Genomic DNA, 25315 nt, shown 5'->3' on the forward strand with positions numbered 1-25315 from the left:
GTATAAGACCATAAGACAAAGGAGCAGAATAAGGCCAATATGCCCACCAGGTGTGCTCCGCCATTCAATCATGGCTGATATTTTTCTCATCCCCATAACCCCTGATCCCCTTGTTAATCAAAAAACCTATCTCTTGTCTTAAAGACACTGAGTGATCTGGTCTCCCCAACCTTCTGCAGCAAGGAGTTCCACAGATTCACGACCCTCTGTGCTGAAGAAAGAAATTCCTCATCTTAGTTTTAAAGGATTGTTGCTTCAGTCGGAGGCTGTGCCCTCAGGTTCTAGTTTTTCCTACCACTGGAAACATCCTCTTCCACGTCCACTTTATCTAGGCCTCTCAGTATTCTGCAAGTTTCTTTAAGATCCCCCCTCATCCTTCTAAACTCCAACGGGTAATGAGTCCTCAACCGCTCCTCGTATGACAAGCTCTTCATTCCAGGGATCATGTTTGTGAATCACCTCCAGACCCTGTCAAAGGCCAGCACATCCGTCCTTAGATACAGGGTCCAAAACCACTCTCACTACTCCAAATGGGGTCTGACCAGCGCCTTATACAGCCTCAGAAGTACAGCCCTGCTCTTGTATTCTAGCCTCTCGACATGAATGCTAACATTGCATTTGCCTTCCTAACTGCCGACTGAACCTGCATATTAACCTTAAGAGAATCTTGAACTAGGATCCCCAAGTCCCTTTGTGCTTCTGATTTCCAAAGCCTTTGCCTATTTAGAAAATCGTCTATGCCTCCATTCTTCCTACCAAGGTGAATAACCTCACACTTTTCCACATTGTATTCCATCTGCCACTTCCCATATTCCTAGCCTGTCCAAGTCCTTCTGCAGCCCCCCCGATTCCTCAATACTACCTGTCTCTCTGCATATCTTTGCATCATCTGCAAACTTTGCAACAGCGCCTTCAGTTCCTCTTCTAGATCATTAATGTATATTGTGAAAAGTTGTGGTCCCAGCACCGACCCGAGGCACACCACTAGTCACCGGTTGCCACCCTGAAAAAGACCTCTTTATCCCCATTCTCTGCCTTCTGCTAGTCATCTAATTCTCTATCCATGCCAGTATCTTGCCCGTAACACCATGGGCCCTTAACTTATTAAACAGCCTCCTATACTGCACCTTGCCAAAGGCCTTCTGTAAATCTAAATAGACCAGGTCCAATGGTTCTCCTTTGTCTAACTTCCTGGTTACCTCCTCAAAGAATTCCAACAGATTTGTCAGAGATGACTTCCCTTGACAAAGCAGTGCTGACTCAATCCAATTTTATCATGCACTTCCAAGTACTCTGCAATCTTTAATAATGGACGTTTAAAATCTTACCAATGACCAAAGTCAGACTGACCGGCCTATAATTGCCCATCTTCTGCCTCCCTCCCTTCTTAAACACGGGTGTTACATTAGCCATTTTCCAGTCCCCTGGGACCCTTCCTGCCTCCAGTTATTTCTGAAAGATCACCACCAATGCCTCCACAATATAAAGCATATATCTCTACTCAAAGAAAATTGCAGCTACCAATTAAGTATGCAGAAACTCAATAGAATTTAATGCATCACCAAAATACATTTTTGCATTGCAGACCAATCTGTAATGAACACTGCGGCTCCATTCTCCCCCGCTGCCATCCCCAACAAATAACTTTGGAAGATGGGTCACTCGTGTCAGCACTAATTCCCCATTGGAGTAATCCATCCATTGAGAACCGAACCATCTCCTTTGCCATTCAATGGCACTGCTGATGGAATACTCTCCACCTGGCTTAATGGGTGCAGCTCCAACAACACTCAAGTAGCTCAACATCCCAAGACAAAGCAGCTCTCAAGATCGACACCCCATCCACCATAGAAGCACAGTGACAGCAGTGTGTACCATGCACAAAATGCACTGCAGCAACTCACCACAGCCCCTTCAACAGCACCTTCCAACCTGTGGCCTCTACTGCCTGTAAGGACAAAGGCAGCAGATGCATAGGAGCACCACCACCTGCAAGTTCCCCTCCAAAATCACACACCACCCTGACGTGGACCTATATTGCTTTCCTTCACTGTCAATGGAGCTCCCTAACTGTGGGTGTACCTAGATCACATGGACTGCACTGGTTCCAGAAGACAGGTCACCACCAACTTCGAGGGCAATTGGGGATGGGCAACAGATGCTGGTCTAGCCAGCAAAACACAGATCCTGTGAGCAAATGAAAAGAAAATCTATTCCAATCACATTTTCTTCCCCTTTCCCAGTATCTTTCAATTATTTATATCATAGCGTTACTTCATTGGCTACCTGAGTGAAATATACTCCATATTCTCGTAACACTTTGCCCAAAAAGTTCCATTTTATCCACTTGTGTTTCTATAACAAATCCTAACTTCATGACTGATTCAGGAATCATTTGAAAATTATCTTTCACTATTTACAGGTATACTTTAAGAATCATCTTTCACTATTCATACACACAATAACTCTACTATTTGACAGTCCTTGGCTTTTTTCTGCTCTGGTGGATACAGACCTACAATTTAAAAATTTAACATGACAATAAGCTTTTCCCACAGCTACGTTACCACCTGACCAGCTGAATCTTCCCATGAGAGTTACTCTTCAGCATCATGAAGGATAATTGTGGTCTTTCCTTTGTTCCATTTGGTTACCAGTATATTGTTGACACAAACATTGTTAGGGCAGCACAGTAGCATTGTGGATAGCACAAATGCTTAATGCAGGGTCCCAGGTTCGATTCCGGCTTGGGTCACTGTCTGTGCGGAGTCTGCACATCCTCCCCGTGTGTGCGTGGGTTTCCTCCGGGTGCTCCGGTTTCCCCCCACAGTCCAAAGATGTGCAGGTTAGGTGGATTGGCCATGATAAATTGCCCTTAGTGTCCAAAAATTGCCCTTAGTGTTGGGTGGGGTTACTGGGTTATGGGGATAGGGTGGAGGTGTTGACCTCAGATCGGGTGCTCTTTCCAAGACCCGGTGCAGACTCGATGGGCCGAATGGCCTCCTTCTGCACTGTAAATTCTATGAAGCTGTGCAATTCCACTCTGTAGATGAGTCTCTAGCCCTAAGATTTTCTTTTAGTCCACCACTGAGCATCTGCCCAATTCTTTTGGCCTTGTATTACTTATAATTTGCTGCCAGTTAATTTGGTTTCCCCCAAAACACCAATTATCAAATACATCCATTTCTTTTCAACCGTCTTGGAAGCAGCCCAAATGCTAATCTCAATTAGTTTGGGTTCAGTACACCAATATAGTATTTAAAGTTAATTACGATCTCTAAACTATTCTGTATGTGCAACTTTGAAACAGCATTTTTTAATTTTAAATTTAGTAACCCATTAAATTTTGAAGATTATTAGGCCATCAAGGTAAATTGTTATTCTGACAGTTTAAGTATGAAGGATGAGCAATTATGAGTCTTCAGCAAGGGTTCATTGAGATAAATACAACAGCATTGTGAGCCAAAGGTTCCTCTTCATATAATTATTTTGATTTGCAACTACAATCTCTGATTTCGCCTTGATATAAAAAGGAGGAAAATATGAAGAGCTGGAAAGGTAAGATAATTAGATGTACCAGGGAATCAAGGGATATGGAAATGAGTTGGCAAAGTGGAGTTGAGATAGAAGATTAGCCATTAGCTTACTGAATGGCAGAGCAGGCTTGAGGGTCTATTTCTGCTGCTATCTATTATGTCCTTACTTACTGTGTTCTTATAATTGGGTTTTCACACTTCCGTTATATTAAATTGAATTAGTATGAAATGTCATCAGCTTGCTACCAACCCAAAAGCCTTCCAATCAGAAAGAAATCAAAGTAATTTGAGATGCTGTCCCTGCTAGATTAACAACTTATTTTTAAAATTTTCTTTCAGTAACAGGGAGGGGTTGGAATTCAGTCTCATGAACCATACCTCATCATAGAATATGCAGGCATGTTTGCCGGAAACATAATTACAATGTCCATAATTTATAAGGCACACATCCATGTCAGCACCTGAAAAACACAAGAAAATACGTCTCAGTTACAATAGTGTGAATTTTACCATATGTTCTCAAATTACTTGGACCACTGAGGATCAGCAGCATGAGCAAAGCTGCATAGATTTTTAAAACATAAACATGATGTGGAGCCATAGCATCCAATCTATCCATGTTAGAAAGTTAGCTTAAAGTATCAACAACTTAATAACTATATATCTTATTTAATAAAATGTCCCAAGGCACATCACAGCAGCATTATAAAACAACATATGACACTGAGCCCCACAAGGAGATTGGATCAGATGATCAAATGCTTGGAGAAATTAGGCACTCGTATGAGTAGACTATGTCCATCATTAATTTGTCTATTCAAATCACATCATATCATCACAGGCCAGTAAATCCAAACAGTGCAGCTCTTTTTGGTAAATATATTTTTCCATATTTTTTTTGTTAATTCCTGAACTCGCCTTTTCTTTCCTCTCATTGGGCCTGCCTGTTTATTCCCTCCAATACAAATCTCTCAATCCATTAATACTCCACAGCAAGACTTCTTGGCTGGCCCCTCTCCCCAGTCCAAGCTCAGCCACATCTCCCCTCCTTGCATGACCAAACTCCACAAAGTTCTGAATCACTTGTTTCCGCCCTCTATCCTTCTTAAAAAAATTTAAATTTAGAGTACCCAATTATTTTTTTCCCCCAATTATGGGGCAATTTAGTGTGGTCAATTCACCTACTCTGCACATCTTTGGGCTGTGGGGGTGAGACCCAAGCAAACACGGGGAGATTGTGCAAAACCGGGGCCGGAACTGAACCCGGGTCCGCAGTGCCGTGAGGCTGCAGTGCTAACCACTGTGCCACGTGCCACCGTCCCTCCCTACAGGGCAAAAAAAAGCTTAACAATGAGGAAGAATGGAGTGGAGAAAGCATGCAATAAGTCTCCAGACTGGCAGATAAACTAGTTTTATTGGAAACATATTCCAGTTATATTAGATATATTTCATTTGGGTAAATTAGGTAAACCAGACAAAATGCCAAATCATAAAAGTAAAGCATATTTTATTGATTTTTCTGGCTGGATCATCAGTTTCTCCATATACATTTTATTTAATTTGGTTGTAATTTACTTTAGCCAAATGCTTTCAAGCTAAAGTGCATCTCCAAACATTGCAAGAATTTTCTGAGACCCATTGGTTTGGGCATTGCAGCTGGAGTAATACAGACTTTTTACTTAAACAACCACCAAAAGGACATGATTTTGGCTTTGATAGACTATTGCTACAAAATGTATTCATTGTCAAGTGTTCATGCCATCAATTTAGGGCAGATAAACCTTTTTTTTGGGGGGGGGGGGGGAGAGAAAGAGTAAGAGCAGGGGCAAAGGTAGCAACACTAAGTTTCATGTACATTTATTTGCCAATGGTTATGCGACAAAGGGTATCTGCACAGTGGTTAGCATTACTGCCTCATAGCACCACAGACTCTGGTTCAATTCCGGTCACAGGTGACAGTCTCCGTGGAGTTTGCACATTCTCCCAGTTTCTGTTTGGGGTTTGTTTTACAGTCCAAAGATGTGCAGATGTGGGGATTGACCATGCTAAAATTGCCCGTGTGCACAAGGATGTGCAGGTTAGGTTCGGTTACGGGATTAGAGTGAGGGAGTGGGCCTCGATGGGGTGCTGTTTCAAAGGGTCGGTGCAGACTCGATGGGCTGAATGGCCTCCGTCTGCACTGTAGGGATTCTATTATGCTGCAGAAATCAAGTCAGCACACATCATTCTAAACTGTAATGATCGACCAATAGCAAGGAATGTCATTTTCAGGTAACTTTTCACGTAGGTTTTCTTTACCTGTTCCTATGTAAAGTGTTCTGTAGCACATATTAATGGCTTGGCCTTTACCCGTCAGGGGATAAAACACTGCTCGTGCCTGAACCTCCTTCACGGGGACTAGATAGGAAAAAGCAAAATAAATTACTCATATGGTGTGAGCAACGGCAGCTTTGGCCATTATGCTGGACATGAAACAGCTGTCAAAAGGTATTCATCGGTAAATTATCATAATTAGCAACTAACAAATAGTTTCATAAAAAAATAGTAACAATATTTAGCAAGCACAACAAACATATGCAAATTTGCATCTGGTTTGTAGGTGATGCTGGCATGGTAGCATTTGTTTTGTGTTGCTAACTTCACTCACGGATATTTTACATTGACTGGGTTGGCCACTTCATAGGACATTGAGAGTCAACAATGCAGTGTCAACTCAAGTCACATGTAGGCCAGTTCAGATTGGAGTTGACAAGTACCCATTGGGGTTTTTAAAGACGGAGGTAGGTCAGTTTTCCTCAACCTCAGCCAAAAGTTAATAGGTTTGTGGAATTTTGATCACTAGTCTCATACCAGAATAACATATTCTAACTTATAGAGAACAGAATGTATCTGAAAGACAATGGCCATTTCAGGATTCTCCAGAAATTTTGGAGGGGGTGGACAGAAGAAGAAAAAATGTGGCACCAAATTGCTCATGTCCTACAAGTACTAAATATTTACACAATTCCATCGCAGCGCTCAAGGGCTGGTTAAGAAGGAATCACATTCAAATTGAATGATGTAGAATACTGAATGACAAAAACTACAGCAAGAATAGCTTGCACCGAAAAGCACTTTAACATCAAAGAAAATCTGAGGCATTTCACAGTAGATGAATTCAAAAAAGGGATACCATGCTATGAAAGGAAATATTAAAAGGAATTAACTAAGCCTTGGTCAAAGTAATGGATCTTAAAGGTGCATAGGAAGGTGGAGATGGAGGGGTGTATAGGAGAAAATTCCAAAGTGTAGGGCGTAGGTAGTTGAAAGCATGCCTGCCTACGAGGTAGGCAGACGACCGGGATGCACACGTGACTAGGCTCAACAATTTTGTGGTGCGTCCCTGTGCAGATTAGAGATAGAAGCAAGGCCACGATAGGATTTAAACTCAAGGATGAGAATTTTAAGTTCAAGGTCCATAGAGGGAATCATAAATCATTATAGATGTGCAGCATGCAGAGATGGTGAATGGGAACTGATGCATCATTGGACAGGGTCCAAGGTTTGGATGATCAGAAGGGTGAGGAACATATGCTGACCAGAAAAATGTTGTTGGCTCCAGAAACAACAAAGATATGGCTGAGAATTGTAGCAATAGATAAAAGCAAATTACTGCAGATGCTGGAATCTGAAACCAAAGAGAAAATGCTGGAAAATCTCAGCAGCGGATTTTCTCTCTGTAGCAACAGATGTACTATAGTAGTAGTAGCAATGTCACAGAGACGGCGAAAGAAAATACATACCTTCCGTCTGCGTTGTAGCAGTAGTCGTCTGGGTTTTTGAGGTGCCGAGTACAGATGCTAAAGAGGATGCTTTGGGAGGAAACAGCTGCTGAATTCTCTGCCAAGCCAGTACCTGGATCAACTTTTCATCAAGCTTACTCAGTTCAATTTCTACAAAAGGAAAGAGAAACAAACCAATTTGGAGTTTCTCTATCAGCTCTTGACATAAAATTCCAATTAAAATGCAGGTATACGTGACATTTCCTTTTTACTTACATTTTCCAATCTTGAATATCAAAAGAGAAAATTAAATAGATCACTCACTAAAAGTTCTGTCTGGCATGTTGCACACCACCCTACCCACATGAATGATCTGTAAACTGCAGCATGAAATTTAGTTTTGATACCATCTTTTCCTCAAGTGAACGTGAAGCAGATGGGTAACTTGGTACATGAGCATTAGAGGATATTTTCTTTATTTTTTTAAGATTTAGAATACCCAATTCATTTTTTCCCAATTAAAGGGCAATTTTACTCCCAATCCACCTACCTACACATCTTGGGGTTCTGGGGGCAAAACTCACGCAGACACAGGTGAATTGTGCAAACTCCAGACGGACAGTGACGCAGAGCCGGGTTCGAACCTGGGACCTCAGCACTGTGAGACAGCAGTGCTACCCACTGCGCCACCATGCTGCCCCACTGGAGGAAATTTTCAATAATTCCTGTTTTTGTACAGCTAATAATGGCCTTTGGTGGATGTACAAGAAAATACTTTGAGTTAAAGCTGAAGAACAAAGCAAGCCGATTGCGTACAAGGCCACAGAGGTTTCGAGAACAATGTCTTGGCATCCAGAAGCAGAACTTGTGAACAAGCAGCATTGGAGTCAAGGAGCTGATGTCTTACCTGGGGCTTCTTCCATTTGCTTGCAAAATTCAGAAACACTTTGTTGTGCCTCCACTGATATCAATCAAAGCAAGAATGAGACAGAAGTAAATCTGTGTCAGGCTGATATTTCAGAGCACATTAGCATTTCATTCACAATTAATGTCGCTGCTGCTCAATGGTAGCAGAGGTGAATCGCATAAGTACTTTAAAATCCAAACAAGAACCACCCAAAATGTATCAAGCCCAAAAATGTTTTAATGTCTGGTGACACTAAAAGAGATCACTTTAGACAATGCATCAGACTGCATCCATTACACAAGCTGCTCCCTTAACGGAAGGCTTCCGATGAGAATACTTGTGAATCAAAATTAAGGAAAAAAAGGGTCATGTGCATTTCTACAAGTTTTGGACCAATAGGTAGGAATGGTGTGCATCTGTAACCCAAGTTTTTACATCTGCTAAGTGGTAAGTCAACTGGAGAAAAAAGATCACAGAGGAATTTACAAAGTATTTTTACCTCCACTTCCTTCCATAGCTGCCTGGAGGGAGTTGGCAAGGTCAAACATGATTGCAGAGTTTGAAGGAGCTGTTAAGGGAACGGATTTATTTCCCATGGACATGCTTGTGGGCAGCACAGTTGGACTCACTTTACCTATAATGAAAAATATACATATTAGTTATAACCAGTTTTTGAACAGAAATTGGCCAAGTAGTGTGAAACTTCAACACAACCAAAAGTGTCAGGAAACAAGCACCACTATTTGGAGTAAAATTTACACTAATCTCTTGGCAGTCAAGGAAGAGAAAAGTCAATTTAGTGCACTGAAGTTCAGCCATCCAGTATTTTAACTAACATTCCAGTCTCCAAATTGGTCATCTTACTTGTTGAGTGATAGATCTATTCTAACACAAGTGTAATGTCCTTAAAGTGCAGACAAAAAGTGAGAAATTGACTTTTTAAAATGCCAGTTTTGAAGAATTCAAACAAGAATATTGACAATTATTATTGGATAGGATTGCCAACTTTTATTCTGGATAATTTATTCGTTCTACAATCTTCCAAGCCCAGTTTAACTACTAATTCAAAGGCAAAATACTGTGGATGCTGGAAATCTGAAATAAAAACAGATGAATACCGAAGGTCAGAGATCCAAAACATCAACTCTGTCACAGATGCTGCCATGCCTGTCAAGCATAGAAACATAGAAATTAGGAGGAGCAGGCCATTCGGCCCTTTGAGCCTGCTCCGCCATTTAATATGATCACCCAACTATGTTATCTGTTCTCGCTTTCCCGCCATATCCTTTGATTCTTTTAGCCCCAGCAGCTATATCAAACTCCTTCTTGAAAACATACAATGTCTTGGTCTCAACTGCTTCCTATAGTGGCGTATTCCACAGGCTCACCACTCTCCTCTTTTCTGTCCCAACAGGTTTACTCCATATCCTTAGACCATGACCCCTGGTTCTGGACACACCCAGCACCAGGAGCATCCTTCCTGCATCTGCCCCGTTTAGTCCCGTTAAAATTTCACAGATCGCTATGAGAGCCCCCTCATTCTTCTGAGCTCAAGCAAACATAATCCTAACCGATTCAATCTCTCCTCATACATCAGTCCCACCATCCCAAGATACAGTCTGGTAAACCTTTGCTGCACTCTCTCTATAGCAAGAACATCCTTCTTCAGATAAGGAAGCCGAAACTCTACGATATTCCAGATGTGGCCTCACCAAGATCTTGTACAAATGCAGAAAGATATCCTGCTCCTGTACTCAAATCTTCTCGCCATTAAGGCCAACATACGATGTGCCTTCTTTACCACCTGCTGCACCTGCATGCTTACCTTCAGCGACTGGTGTTAAGAGGACACCCGGGTCTCGTTATACATTTCCCCCCTCAATTTATAACCATTCAGATAATAATCTGCCTTGCTGTTTTTGCTACCAAAGTGGATACCTCACATTTATCCACATTATATTGCATCTGCCATGCATTTACCCACTCATTCAGCATTTCCTGCTTGTATTCTAGTTTAACAATTCCCAACTATAATGCTAGTGTGCTGAGACTATGTGCCTGAATTTAGATTCAAATGATTAAATTTACAAACAATTAACGTACATTTTCTAAATAAATTGAGTCAAAGGATTTTGTGAACTAGTCTGACATCCTCCTATCATTCTAAAGTGCTATCCCCATACACAGTAGGATTTTAGCTACACTGTGCTCATTATTTGGCCGCACAGTGAACACACATTGAAAACATTCGTCTGAAATTAAAGCTAAAATTTGAATCATGATGCACACTAATTAAATAGTAGAGCTACAATTCCTCCACATACTTAGGTAAATTGGACATTCTGAATTCGCCCTCAGTGTACCCGAACAGGCGCCAGAGTGTGGCAACTAGGGGCTTTTCACAGTAACTTCATTGCAGTGTTAATGCAAACCTACTTGTGACAATAATAGAGATTATTATTATACTCTAATGCAGGGGTGGGCAAACTTTTCCGTGCAAGGGCCACATTCAGAGATTCACAATTCACAAAGGGCCGCATAGTATATTAAGTAAAATAATTACTTCACCCGGTTATGATTCTGGGCGCCTCATATAGAACATAGAACAGCACAGAACAGGCCCTTCGGCCCTCGACGTTGTGCCGAGCAATGATCACCCTACTCAAGTCAACGTATCCACCCTATACCAGTAAGTAACCCAACAGCCCCCCCGCATTAACCTTTAAAAAAAAAATTTTTTTTTTTTTTTTTTTTTTTAAATGACTTGGTGGGCCGCAGAAATACCTTTGGCGGGCCGCATGCGGCCCGCGGGCCGTAGTTTGCCCACCCCTGCTCTAATGGTAATGTTTTGCTGGGGCGGATAACTCCAGATTAGCTCCTACATCTGTCAGAGGAGAGAACGGAGTTCCTTCAAGATGCAAGTAGCTAGTTACTATAAATGATGGCATGAGTCGGAGGAGGATGACTTACTGAAAAATTTATATTGTCATGTTGAGATGCTTATGAATATGTTGATCATAAATAGGATAGGGTGGAATATTAAGAATATCATTCCCCCCATGTTTTTCAAAGCTTTAGCTAGACATGCCTATCTAGATTTATTTATAGAACAGTCCAAATGTCATGAAATCAGTTGATTTTTTAAAACTTGTTTTGTTGTCGAAACTTGAAAACAACCTTTGTTCACAAAATAAAAGATTTTGCTAGTTAACAATGAAGATGCTCACCTGCAGCTGCTGGTGAAATCAGGTTTCGTGAAGGTCCCAACACTGTTGAAACACTATCTACTGCTGCTCTTGGAGGAGTAATAGCCCTAGCTATAGCGGAGGATGTCGTAACAACCTTTGCCATAAACGTGGTAGGTCGCCCAGCAATCTGAACTGAGGCTGCGCTCTTGGGCTGTGAGCTGCTGGTGATCTCAGAACTGGCATACAAAGTAGATAAAGAAGCGGGCACACTTGTCACACTGACAGGAATTCGCTGCAAGCATGAAACAGGTCCTCCTACATTCTCCGATTTGACAAGCGCTCCCACAAAGTGGTTTTGGAGGTTGCTGGCTGCTGGTGGTGTAGCTGGTCTCAGCTGAGAATGCAGCCATGCGTGTCCAGATATCTGGCTTGGCACCTGTGTTAATGGTCCCTTTGGTCTCTGTGTGTCTGCCAGCTGTCTGGATGGTTCTGATGAAATGGGGCATGGGAAAGGTCCATTTACTTTTACCTCCGCTGACAAAGGTCCATTAGAAGTTCCACTACTTGATGTCTTGCATGAGGTTTCTGAATATAAACTATGGGCATTTTCTTCCTGTGCCGTGGCAGCACCAGGCTGCTGAGATACAGAGGAACCTGAAGAATTCTGGCTATTGGTCCCTGAGGTGCATGTAACATTGCAGGTCATCGGAGAAGGGGAGGATGATGGTTTCTTTCCAGCTGTTTGATGCGCGCTGTTTAAAGAGCTGTCCGCTGAACACTGGGCTGTGACACAAGGCTTAATATCAGCCCTTTCAGTGTGTTCACTGTCCAAAAATAATGGCATCTGCTTAGCAGATAAATGTTTGAATATGCTGCATTGAAGTGCAACAACACTACGAAGCCACTAGAGGAAAATAAAAAAAAACACTTGTTAAAAGGAAAAGGTTCAAGAGAAACATGGTACTTAGCACTTCACAGGTAGACACCATACAATGAATGCCATGCAGCAGAGCCATAACTTTCTATTCAACATATAGCTTCTATTTTTGAGGAGATATGTTCAGCTGAGCATAGCAGTTAAGACAAAAACTTCTCAGGGTTTCGTAGAAGGAAACCTGCCAGTCAACCGATAATACTGAAGTTATTACCTCTTGCTGTTCTTCTTCAGTGGCAAAGTGCTCATAGTTGGAAAGGTGCTTTTGTGACTCAGAAGGAGTCTCGTTACATATCAGTTCTCCATCACGGATTCCCGCCGGTGGAAGGAGAGGAGGTGGATACTGGTACTGGGCCTTAATTGCTTCGGGAACCTAAGAAAGGTAAATGAAATTGTTGAATTGAGTTTAAAGGACCACCAAACTGAAGTTCTAAAACACACAGATTGCAGCAATGGACAACTTTTGTTTTAGTCCAGCCAAGAACAGTTGCTGATATTTGAAGTTATATGCAAGCCAACCAGGAATTACAGTTATTTCAATTTTTTCAGTACGAATATAAAAAATCCACAAACACGAAATCAGGAGATATCAGAGTCAAGCACTTCCTACGGTAGACACCACATTTACTATAATTCATCCCCCCCAACTATCTGTCCACACACAATTCCTGAGATATTAACAGGAATGCAACCATAACAAAAACAATTGAAATTAGACTGAACACTTTTAGATAGCTACTATCTTAGGAATATAAATCAAACCGCCACCGCTCTCCCAACTTTTTCACCTAAAAATACACCAAGACATCATGGTTCTCCTCGACAAGTAGGAAGGGCAAAAGGCAATTTCTAATACCACCCAAACACCAAATTTTGATTGCACTGATAATTTTCAATCTAGCCAATGTTAGTTTGGGTCCCGTGAACTCCAAAAGTAAATTTCTATCACAAGGGTTTCATTTAAAAAGTATATATTGAAGGTTTAAAAACCCCCCACAATTTCCACTCGTATATCTGCAGATTGACAACCTCCCTTCAAGGTCATGATACTGATTCATTGATCAGGAAAGAGTGAGGAGCAACTTTAGTGGAAACTTATACTTGAGATCAAGTGCATTACCGTTGTTCTACATTTAAGCAAAAGCAGAAATTCAATTATTTTGCCACGTATTTTACCAATATTTGGCATAAAACCAGACTAGGGAAAGATTTAGGCCACTACTCAAATTCCTTAAGAAACTTTAACAGCTCCATACAAAACTGAAGTCAGTATATTCAGAAATTCTAATGAAAGTCAAATCGATTAGTTAGGAGTTTAAAATAATACAATGAACTAGGGAGTCAGATTGGTGCCACTTTTCAGAGAAACTCCCTCAGTTCCTTTCTCAGCCATTTTTCATTCCTCTGGTAAAAGCACTCCTTGGTTAGGCAACCTGACTTGGAATATCTACACTTGCTATGAGTCATTGCTAGACATATCACAGTCAACCCACAATTAATGTATATATTCTTCCTCTTGTGACCGCCATTCTAACCTAATTACTTAATATTTGAGGGGGAGGAAGAGAAGGGAAGGGGACTTGCACAGGACTTTGTGTCCTTGATCACTTACCCATAATTCTTAGCAGGAAAAATATCATGGCAACCCAGGTAGCCTAAATAAATGATCATAGAGTGCTTAGATCAGAGGAATAATAATTAAACATTCACAGTAACTGAATTGAGAAAATATTAACTGCAACAGAAGGAATTCCACTCAGACGTTAAGTTCCTCTGCATATGTTAGGACCCTTAAAAGGGTAAAACAATACTCAAGAATCCAGTACCTGTGTTTCTAGCTACATCAGATGGTAATCCATCTGCACTATCCTGTTTGAAATGAATATTAAAGGAAAATATTCCTGGCAATGAATTGCTAAACCGATTTTATATAAAATCTTAGCTGATCTCTCAGAAGGTTCCTAACAGAGCAGGAGTAGAATATTAATTATAAACAGTGCTCCGGTATCTTAATGCAATTTAAATTAAAAATGGAAGGAGGTTAAATTTGAATGTTTCCTATCCTTACTATATTTTGGGCTGACTAAAAGAAAATGGCTAGTTCCTACCTCTGGCACTCACGGGAATGTGGAAACTGTGTAAATAGAGGTCACCAACAAAATATGTCCATGTCCACAAACAGGCCCGGACAGGATCCCTGGCCGTGCACTCAGAGCCTGCGCGGACCAGCTGGCAGAGGTGTTCGCGGACATCTTTAACCTGTCCCTACTCCACTCTGAGGTCCCCACCTGCTTCAAGAAGACCACCATCATACTGGTGCCAAAGAAGAACCAGGCAACGTGCCTCAATGACTACTATCCTGTGGCCCTGACTTCAGTCGTAATGAAGTGCTTAGAGAGGTTGATCATGAAGCGCATCACCTCCATACTCCCAGAACGCCTTGATCCACTGCAATTTGCATACCGTCGCAACCGGTCCACAGCAGACGCCATTTCCCTGGCCCTGCACTCAACCCTAGAGCATCTCGACAACAGGGACTCCTACATCAGATTCCTATTTATTGACTACTGCTCCGCCTTCAACACCATAATCCCAGCCAAGCTCATATCAAAGCTCCAAAACCTAGGACTTGGCTCCCCACTCTGCAACTGGATCCTCAATTTTCTGACCAACAGACCACAATCAGTAAGAATGAACAACACCTCCTCCACAATGGTCCTCAATACCGGGGCCCCGCAAGGCTGCGTACTTAGCCCCCTACTCTATTCCCTGTACACACACGACTGCGTGGCAAAATTTGGTTCCAACGCCATCTACAAGTTTGCTGACGATACGACCATAGTGGTCCAGATCTCGAATAATGACAGGTCAGAATACAGGAGGGAGATTGAGAACCTAGTGGAGTGGTGCAGCGACAACAATCTCTCTCTCAATGCCAGCAAAACTAAAGAGCTGGTCACTGACTTCAGGAAGCAAAGTACTGTATACACCCCTGTCAGCATCAACGGGGCTGAGGTGGAGATGGTTAGCAGTTCCAAATTCCTCGGGGTGCACATCTCCAAAAATCTGTCCTGGTCCACCCACGTCGACGCTACCACCAGGAAAGCAAAACAGTGCCTATATTTCCTCAGGAAACTAAGGAAATTTGGCATGTCCACATTAACCCTTACCACCGTTTACAGATGCACCATAGAAAGCATTCTATCTGGCTGCATCACAGGCTGGTATGGCAACTGCTCCGCCCAGGACCGCAAGAAACTTCAGAGAGAGGGCAGCACGGTGGCGCAGTGGTAGCACTGCAGTCTCACGGCGCCAAGGTCCCAGGTTCAATTCCGGCTCTGGGTCACTGTCCGTGTGGAGTTTGCACATTCTCCCTGTGTTTGCGTGTGTTTCGCCCCCACAACACAAAGATGTGCAAGGTAGGTGGATTGAACACGCTAAATTGCCCCTTAATTGGAAAGAATTAATTGGGTTCGCTGAATTTGTATAAAAAAAAGGAGACACTTCAGAGACGTGAACACCACCCAGTCCATCACACAAACCTGCCTCCCATCCATTGCCTCCATCTACACCTCCCGCTGCTTGGGGAAAGCAGGCAGCATAATCAAAGACCCCTCCCACCCGGCTTACCCACTCTTCCAACTTCTTCCATCGGGCAGGAGATACAGAAGTCTGAGAACATGCACAAACAGACTCAAATTCTTCCCCGCTGTTACCAGATTCCTAAATGACCCTCTTATGGACTGACCTCATTAACACTACACCCTGTATGCTTCATCCCATGCCGGTGCTTTTGTAGTTACATTGTATACCATGTGTTGCCCCATTATGTATTTTCTTTTATTCCCTTTTCTTCCCATGTACTTAATGATCTTTTGAGTTGCTCGCAGAAAAATACTTTTCACTGTACCTCGGTAGATGTGACAATAACCAAATACAATACAATCCAACCCAGCATCAAGAATATAGTGAAGATTGTGGTTCAAACCAAGCTTGCACAAGGAGTTTTAATAGTGGTTTGTCTTAAATAAGTGTGAAGGAACAAAGTCGTACAGAATGCTATCAAACTGCACCATTAATCCACTGATGCATTCTTTACAAGTTTGTTACGATTTTAATATTTTGTAACCAGATGGTTCTGTAATAATGTCTCACAGAAGAGAAAGTGCTGGTAAATTTCTGGTCAGAGCTGACCGCATTAGGAATGAGTCTGCATGACTAAAAAGGAATATTAAATATTCAGAGCTCAGTATGTACATTTATTAATCTGCAACCACTGGCACTTCAAGTACGTGTCTAGAAAAAACATTCTTCACATATTCTGGGATTGTATAATGGGCTTAGTCACTGACATTTTCAGATGGCATCAATAGTACAGAAATTTTTGAAACCCTCCCAACACATTGACAGAAAAGCAACAGCGGACCTCAAACTTCATTATTTACATGAAACGTAAGGCAATTCCAAACTAGCTGGGCAACAAAACAGTACCCCAAGTAGATTGTTTAATTTTCTTATGCCAAATTGCACAGCACCGCACAAGAAATTCATATCAGAATATCACTCACTTTCATATTTTTCCTTTTCACTGGCTTTGTATGTCGGCGATTGGGTGGATGCTTCCTGTGGATCTTGTTTAGAAAGTCTATCTTGATTGCATGCTGTGATATACGATCTTGAAACTTGTCAAATATCCTGCACCTATTGCTTAATGTCATGTTCTTCTGATTAAGCTGAATGGAAATTAAAATAAGTTTAACAAGATTCAATTAATAATTTACTTGATTTGCATTTTTCATTTCTCATCAAAACATGGAAAGTGCATGCATCAGGGAATGTTATCACATAAACCGCAATTAGGACTATGTTTTCAGTAGATACCACTGATTAGACATGTGAAGGAAGACAGTGCAAGTGCATATCTTTCCTCCAACTTTATTAGTCATTCGCTCGTAAAATGCGAAGTCAAGATTATGAACTGAAACTTTGTCTGGTGCATTTATGGTGATTTAATTCATAAACAATACTCACTGGATGGTAAAATCCTATAACTTTCAGCAAGGCACACAATACATGGCACTACCAGCTCAGGAAGACGCACAATACATTGCACCATCGGTTTGAGATACATTTGTAATCCTTGCTGAATTATTTGTTTTATTGATAGTACAATAGTGTTAGTGAAGGCTGAATGAGTCAGAGAGTGAAGGTCAACCTTGACTCTCTCTCCCATGCCAAAATTCAAAAAAGAGACAACTTTGATTTGGGCATTTGAAGGGAATGCAAAATTGCTTACCACCACATGTTCGATGTGATTGGGACACATCCATCTCCCTGTTGGCATTGCAGTAAGAGGTGGGTCCAGGCAGTCCATGTGGAACAATAATGGGCAGTAATCACACTGGACAAGGGGAGCCACTCTACAACTCCTGGGAAGTAAATATCACATTGTTATGTCATCTCTTAAATGTAAGCGAAAAGAAAGAATGGGCAGAAAATAGCAGCTCTTTAAATTTAAGACAGCAAATTTTGATGTTAAGTACTGTACACGTTGGAAAGTCTTCTTAGTTTAGCACTACTAGCTCACGGCGCCGAGGACCTGGGTTCGATCCCGGCCCAGGTCACTGTCCATGTGGAGTTTGAACATTCTCCCTGTGTCTGCGTGGGTCTTACCCCCACAACCCAAAAATATGTGCAGGGTCGGTGAATAGCCCATGTTAAATTGCCCCTTAATTGGATAAAAACATAACTGGGTACACTAAATTAAACAAAAAGTCTTCAGTGTTTGAGCCATTTATTTCAAAAGCAGAAAATCAAACAGGTTTTGTTTCCGGCATGATATTACCTGCTGGTTTTCTTTCATGTGATTTACTCAGATGATCATTCATAGCAAGATGTGGAATTATTTGTCCATATGGTATTGTTGCAAGTAAATGAATAAATGGATTCCTATATAGTGAGTGGTATCACATTTAAATTCTGATATTGACCAATCAAGAGGTAGATATGAATGAATTCAATTTTCCACCTCGCAGTTTACTCACAGAATATGCACCTATATTCAGCAGTTACATCACCAAATTTTACTGCGCCTGCCAAGTATTGAATAATTATCAGTACTCAACTCTTCTGCTCCAATATCGGATCTCTGGGGAATCTCCCCAAAGAGCACTTCTACGTTTACCCCACGCTGCATCATTTAGATACCTGGAGAAAGCCCCATAAAGCTAATGTCAAAATGCCTTTGAAATGTGACAGCAACTCTTTTAAAACAGACAAAATAGATCATAAGGTTTGGATGAAGACTCTTCAACCCATTTGATTTCATTTGTCCGGGATATTGATTCTGCTGTGTTCTGGTTATATCATCCAGCTGTTTCTTGAACAGTCTTAGCCTTAAATGCCCTTCCAAGCATCACATTTCAGCCGTTGATCAAGCTTTGCCATGAAAAAATATTTCCTGTTCTCGGTCTTAAACGTGTTCTTCACGACAATGAACTTATCCCCTGTTGTCCTGCTGCTTTGACTCATCTGGTCTAGGTTACTTTCCCTATACCAGATAATACCTTGCTTTATACGCTGTCTTTTTTAGGTTGTACAGCCTCCAAGACAAAATTGGATTGTGATCATTTTGTCGCGTCAGGGCATTTGGGAGAGTTAAGGCATTGGCAAATGGAGGAAGTTATCAGTAGAGATATTGGGAGTCTTAATTTTTTTGTTAAAAACCAAATATATCGTTATGGATTCAGTCTTTTAACACACCAGGATCATGTCCCTGGGGTTAATCCCATATATCTGAATTTAAGCACTTTTGTTACCTTAACTTGGAGAATGGTGTCCCTAAAGGACTGCACCATTTTATATTCAGCACTCAAGCCTGAAACTGCAGTTACTGACATAAATCCAGAGACCCAGGGTAACTCTCCAAGGATCCAGGTTAAAATCCCACCATGGTAGATGGTGAAATTTGAATTCACTAAAAATCTGGAATTAAAAGTCTAATGATCACCATGAAGCCATTGTTGATTGTTGTAAAAACCCTTCTAGTTCACCAATGTCCTTTAGGGAAAGAAATGTGCCGTCCTTACCTGATCTGGCCTACATGCGACTCTAGACCCACAGCAATGCGGTTGACTCTTAAATGCGCTCCATCAAGCCACTCAGTTAAGGGCAATCAGGGATGAACAAGAAATGCTAACACAGCCAGCGATGCCCACATCCCATGACTGAATAAAGTAGCAGGATCTGGAAGCAAATCCTGCACAACTGCTAACATGATGCAACAATTAAACTGGGTGCTCTTACTTAACAAACACCAAGGACCCATATTACGTATGCCACTTCACTCCTGCTTGCAATACCATTTAGTTTTTTGAGATTCCATATAATGGGAACAAAACCTACGTCCATTCTCCGACGGTAAAGCTGACCACAGTACTGACACTCCCAATAAAATCTAAGATGGTGCTTATGGTTATAAATTCAAATTTTTCTTCACAATGGCACAGATGCTGAGCCAAGGCCACCGTTCACCCCTTTCCTCCTCCAAGTTTGGAGATTGGAAGGTGATGGCCCTGCCATTATTTGCGTTCGAACAGGCAAGGGCTGAGCATCAAGATCAATCCTTGATGAGTAAGCAGCAAGTTTTAAATAAATGCCAAATTCAAAGCAGTGCAAGCCTCCTCGCCGGAATTGTGGACAACGGCAAGATTTGGTTCAACGGAGTGTTTCTGAAGCAAGGGTGATTGGGACATTATTTCTTAAGGCATAGTTTGATAATTACATAGAACAGCAAACAGTTTTTTGGGCAATCTGTGCATGTTCTCAGTAGTGCAATGCAAAAGGAAATAAAGATTTGTACTCCAATTTATGCTTTTTGCATTTGCTGGTAACTATTCGAGATCCTGGACCAATGTTAATTGGATCAAAAAAGCTTCAACATATTCTGCCAGCAAGTCCAAAAGCGTTAGCTTTGTCAGTTTCAGTAAAGAAAGACTTGCATTTGTCCATAGTCTTTCATGCCCTTAGGATGCCCTCAAATACTTCTGAAGTGTAGTCACTATTGTAATGTTGGTAGCCAATTTGCACAGAAGTTCTTAGAAACAACCAGCAAATGATCAAATAGTCTGGCTGAGTAACAATGGCAGAATGATGACCGTCGGCCAGGACACTGGGTAGAAATCGCTTTTTCTTAATTGAAATAATGCAGTGGAATGTTTTTCATCCACCCAAGGGGGCAGCCTTTGAAAGAATTATGCAGGCAAATATGATAAGCATTTTGTACACAAAATCCAATAAATGGCAATGACGAGAATGACAAATTAATCTGCTTTTCAATATTGCAGACGGTCGTCCAGGGCATTCTTATTTAAATAATCCCATGAAATTTGAACATCCACATGAACCAAACAGATATGGTCTCTATTTAATGTTTTTCTTTTTGGAAGAGACCCTCAATGAATCGGGAATTTTGCTAGATATTAAAACAAACAAAAATCACAGGTGCTACTGGACATAAAGTACCCCTTTAATCTCAGTCTGCGTTTAAGAATGAACAGATGTAAGTGTCCATGTCCCAGAGTGTTGGTTCAAACTTACAAGTGCATTTGCACAGTCCAATATTCCCTTTATGCATTCTCGCCAGGTGAGGCTACATACCAGAAGTGCTCACACAATAAACCTGATCATCCATTTGTTCCCCCCCATTATTCAATCCCAAAGGCATCAGCTCATGTTTCATGATCAGAGGGGCCTACATCATTTTCTGAAGTGACCACGGTTTTCATTCGACTGCAGACAGTGAGCATAGATGGTTACAGTATTCACCGGTAATATCATACATATTACACCACATATACATTTTTTTGGAAACAGCTTATTGGATAGTATTCAAAAATGAAAACTACAGTTGATTTTAATAATCTCTTGCCTATAAAGCTCTCAAACTAATTGCACACCATGTTTGAGACCATAAGAGTTACAACAAACTAGGAATTAAACCTGCTCAGTATTGCTCATCACCTCACCTGGTCTTTCATGTACTCAAATTTTAGAGGAGCGCACCTATTTTGGCTGATATAATTTCAATACTGCTTCTGTATCATTGAATAGTTAACTTTAACAAAACCTACTCAAGGACTTTGAGCAAAATCATTTGGTGAAAGACAGTCATGCTACACGTTTCTTCACGGTGAGAATTTGCCTCAGGAATTCCAACAACTATGAAAATAATGATCTCCAATCTGCTCTGATCCAGAGGCAAACGTGCAACCAACTTAGCTACATTTACTAATTGCCAAAAATCACTAGATTCAGAAATTATAGAATAGCTAATGTAAATTCTTTATTCAAAAAGGGAGACAAAACAGGAAACTATAGACCAGTTATCTTAACATTGGTCACAAGGGGCAGCACGGTGGCGCAGTGGGTTAGTACTGCAGCCTCACAACACAGAGGTCCCAGGTTCGATCCCGGCTCTGGGTCACTGCTCGTGTGGAGTTTGCACATTCTCCCCATGTTTGTGTGGGTTTCTCCCCCACAACCCAAAAAATGTGCAAGCAAGGTGGATTGGCCAAGCTAAATTGCCCCTTAATTAGGAAAAAATGAATTGGGTACTCTAAATCTTTTTTTAAAAAAACATCGGTAACAAGGAAGATGCTCGAGGGGCGGCATGTGGCCCAGTGGTTAACACTGGGACTGCGGCGCTGAGGACCCGAGTTCGAATCCCGGCCCTGCGTCACTGTCCGTGTGGAGTTTGCACATTCTCCCCATGTCTGCGTGGGTTTCACCCCCACAACCCAAAGGTGTGCAGGTTAGGTGGATTGGCCACGCTTAAATTGCCCCCAAAAAAAATGTAGAAAAAAATTGGGTACTCTAAATTTATGAAAAAAAAGGGAAGATGCTAGAAGTTATGTTATAACAGGACACTTAAATTAATTCAAGGTTATCAGGTGGTCAACATGGCTTTATGAAAGGGAAGTCACATATAACCAATTTATTGGGAGTTTTAAAAACAAGGAATATATCAGGATAAAGGGGAACTGGTGGAAGTGTACATGGATTTTCAGAAGGCATTTGATAAGGTTATTGAATATAATAAAAACTCATGGTGCAGGGTGTAATGTATGACAGAAGATTGGCTAGCTAGCGGGAAACAGTAGGCATTGATTGGATCATCTAGGTCTGTATTTACTGGAGTTTAAAAGAGTGAGAAAGGATCTCATTGACCAGGACAGACTGGAAGAACGGATGTTGTTTCCCTTGGTTGGGGTGTCGAGAACAGGGATTTTCAAAGTGCGGGTTACAACCTGCAGGCAGGTGTCGGAAAGGTTGTGGAGTTGAGGGACACATTGTTCTCAAAAAAATAATTTCTTCTCGCTGCACACATCATCAGATGGTAACGGCATTTAAAATGAGAACCGTTGAATAATCAGCCATGCAGTCTTCTGACCATAAACGGCAGAGTGAGCAACCCGGGAGCCCACCAAATTACCGGACAGGGATCAAGAACCCAGAAGTCAGAAATCCCGCCCATCAAGAGCTGCTGAAAAACGAGAATCTGGCAGTTCTATTGAATGAGCGCGCCACTGGGGATAGTACATAATAAGAATCCACGGTAGCACAATGGTTAGCACTGTTGCTTCACAGCTCCAGGGCCCCAGATTCGATTCCCGGCTTGAGTCACTGTCTGTGCGGAGTCTGCACATTCTCCCAGTGTTTGCGTGGGTTTCCTCCGGGTGCTCAGCTTTCCTCCCAAAAGTCCTGAAAGACATGCTGATAGGTAATTTGGGAATTCTCCCTCATGTATCCGAATAGGTGCCAGAATGTGGCGACCAGGGGCTTTTCACATTAACATCATTGCAGTGTTGATGTAAGCCTACTTGTAACCATAAAGATTATTAAATTAGCAGGTCACGCTCTACACATACACGCGTCTGAGGCAAAATCACTTGGAGATGAGCTTCTTTCACTTTCAAGCAAGGCAAAAGGGCTGTGAACATGGATCGTTTTGTTACAGGAAAGAGACAGCCAGAGACACAAATAGGCAGTATACCTACTGGCCAGTATTTCACATCGGAATCTGAAGAGATTTGATCTGGAGAATCCTCGGCAGGACAGGATGCAAAGCCTATGTGTGTTCTAGGCAGGGAAGTAATGGTGAATAAGGGTTTAAAACTCAAAACTGACTAAGCCTAGAGAGCTCGAGAACAAATCTCTTATTTTTTTTTCAAAGTATGCAGCCACAACTGAAATCATCAGCTGGTCTTCAGTCGAAATGTAATACCGAATGACAGAGCACAATTAGCCTCTTACCTGGTAGCTTACCGCATAGCTAAAGATAAAATTAAATGCTCCACATTGTAGCTTTGCAGTGTTAGACCTGCAGCATTAGACATGGCTTGCACGGTCCTCGACGAAAGATCAGCTGTAAAACTGAAATACATCCCTCAAAGTGATAACAGTGGCTGTCTGAATTTGAGATATTGTTGAGAATTTAGAGTACAGCTCATTTCTCGGTTAAAGTCAGCCCAGGAGTTTTTAATACAACTGGATGAAAATACAGATCTTTTAGATTGTGCAACCTTGCTAGTTTACGTTTGGCACAATGAATTTGTTGAGGGTTTGCTGCTGTGCTTGACATTACCAACAGCACAACTGGCACACAGATCATTGAAACATTGAAGAGTTACATGGTTGGAAAGTGTGGGCTCGACTGGGTTCCTTGCAGGTGAATCACAAGCGATGTGGCAGCCGAGATGACCAAGAATAATAGTGGAGCTATTCACAGTGAGGCACTTGCATCAAAAGGAATTCAAGAACAGGTGTTGAAAGGAATTGTGAAAGTCGGGATTTCATTAAACATAGTGCACTCAATACCAGGCTTTGAGGCTTGTGTACCGATATGGGGGTTGAGCGCACACATTTATTGCTTCAAGCAGAGGTGCGTCGGCTGTCAAGGGGCTGGGTCCTTGTCAAGAGTTTACGAACTAATGTATGAAATTCACGCTTTCCTTCTTGAAGAATTGTCCCCTCTGGCTGATTTGTTTGGTGATGTAAGTTGGATGCTAACGAGGATCGTATTTGCAGACATCTTTTTAATTCTAAATGCGGTAGCACAGTGGTTAGCACTGTTGCTTCACAGTGCCAGAGTCCCAGGTTCGATTCCCGGCTTCGGTCACTGTCTATGTGGAGGCTGCAGGTTATCCCAGTGTCTGCAGGGGTTTCCTCCCACAAGTCCCGAAAGACGTGCTGTTAGGTGAATTGGATATTCTGGGTTCTCCCACAGTGTACCCGAACAGGCGGCAGAGTGTGGCGGCTAGGGAATTTTCACAGTAACTTCATTGCCTACCTTGTGACAATAACAATTAATATTAAACCAACTGAACTTCAGCAGGGAAAGGATGATGATTGCTTTCGACACTGAAGAAACTCATTGAAAATTTGGCATGTGCGAGTACAAAGCCAAAACTACTGCATGTTCCCCACACTGCTATGGCATATCAAAGGAAACAGTGTAAGTAAGCGAACCATCAATAGACTGACCAGCCTTATTTAGTCTCACTTGGCTGTGCTGATCAATAGTTTTTGCTGCTACTTTCTAGAGGAGTTTCAGATTTTGAATCAGAAGAAGTGAATGAATATTCCCTTTGAGTTTGAGACCCCATAGACAGTTATTAACGTACAGCTGACTCCAAATGAGGAGACTGAGCTGCTGCACCTGACCTGTGACAGTACATTAAAAACACACAAGTCCATGAGGTTGTCAGAATTCTGGAGTAGCATCTCCCAGTATTCAGTGCAGAATAAAACTAGCATTTTGCCGCTATTGCCCTTCACAACGATTAACATGTGCGAGGTTGGATTTTCTGATGTCACAAAAACGAAGATGGCACAAAGGAATCAGCTGAACTCTGCGGGTGAATGTGCATTGTCCTCTCCTTCTGTGAGCCTGATTTATATCATGAGGACCAAGCAGGCTCAACTGTCAC

At 41.8% G+C, this 25315-nt stretch overlaps 1 protein-coding gene across 1 annotated transcript in view; it reads right to left on the reverse strand.

The window, feature by feature from the left end:
• Window positions 1-25315, reverse strand: part of phf12b (PHD finger protein 12b) — an 80665-nt gene that overhangs the window by 3754 nt on the left and 51596 nt on the right. Inside the window, 8 exon segments of the mRNA XM_038814274.1 lie at window positions 3915-3997; window positions 5835-5933; window positions 7319-7468; window positions 8704-8838; window positions 11432-12296; window positions 12541-12699; window positions 16895-17059; window positions 17623-17755. Of these exon segments, the coding sequence (XP_038670202.1) occupies window positions 3915-3997; window positions 5835-5933; window positions 7319-7468; window positions 8704-8838; window positions 11432-12296; window positions 12541-12699; window positions 16895-17059; window positions 17623-17755 (1789 nt within the window).

This window comes from Scyliorhinus canicula, chromosome 12 (assembly GCF_902713615.1).
Source record: "Scyliorhinus canicula chromosome 12, sScyCan1.1, whole genome shotgun sequence".
Taxonomy (NCBI): Eukaryota; Metazoa; Chordata; class Chondrichthyes; order Carcharhiniformes; family Scyliorhinidae; genus Scyliorhinus; species Scyliorhinus canicula.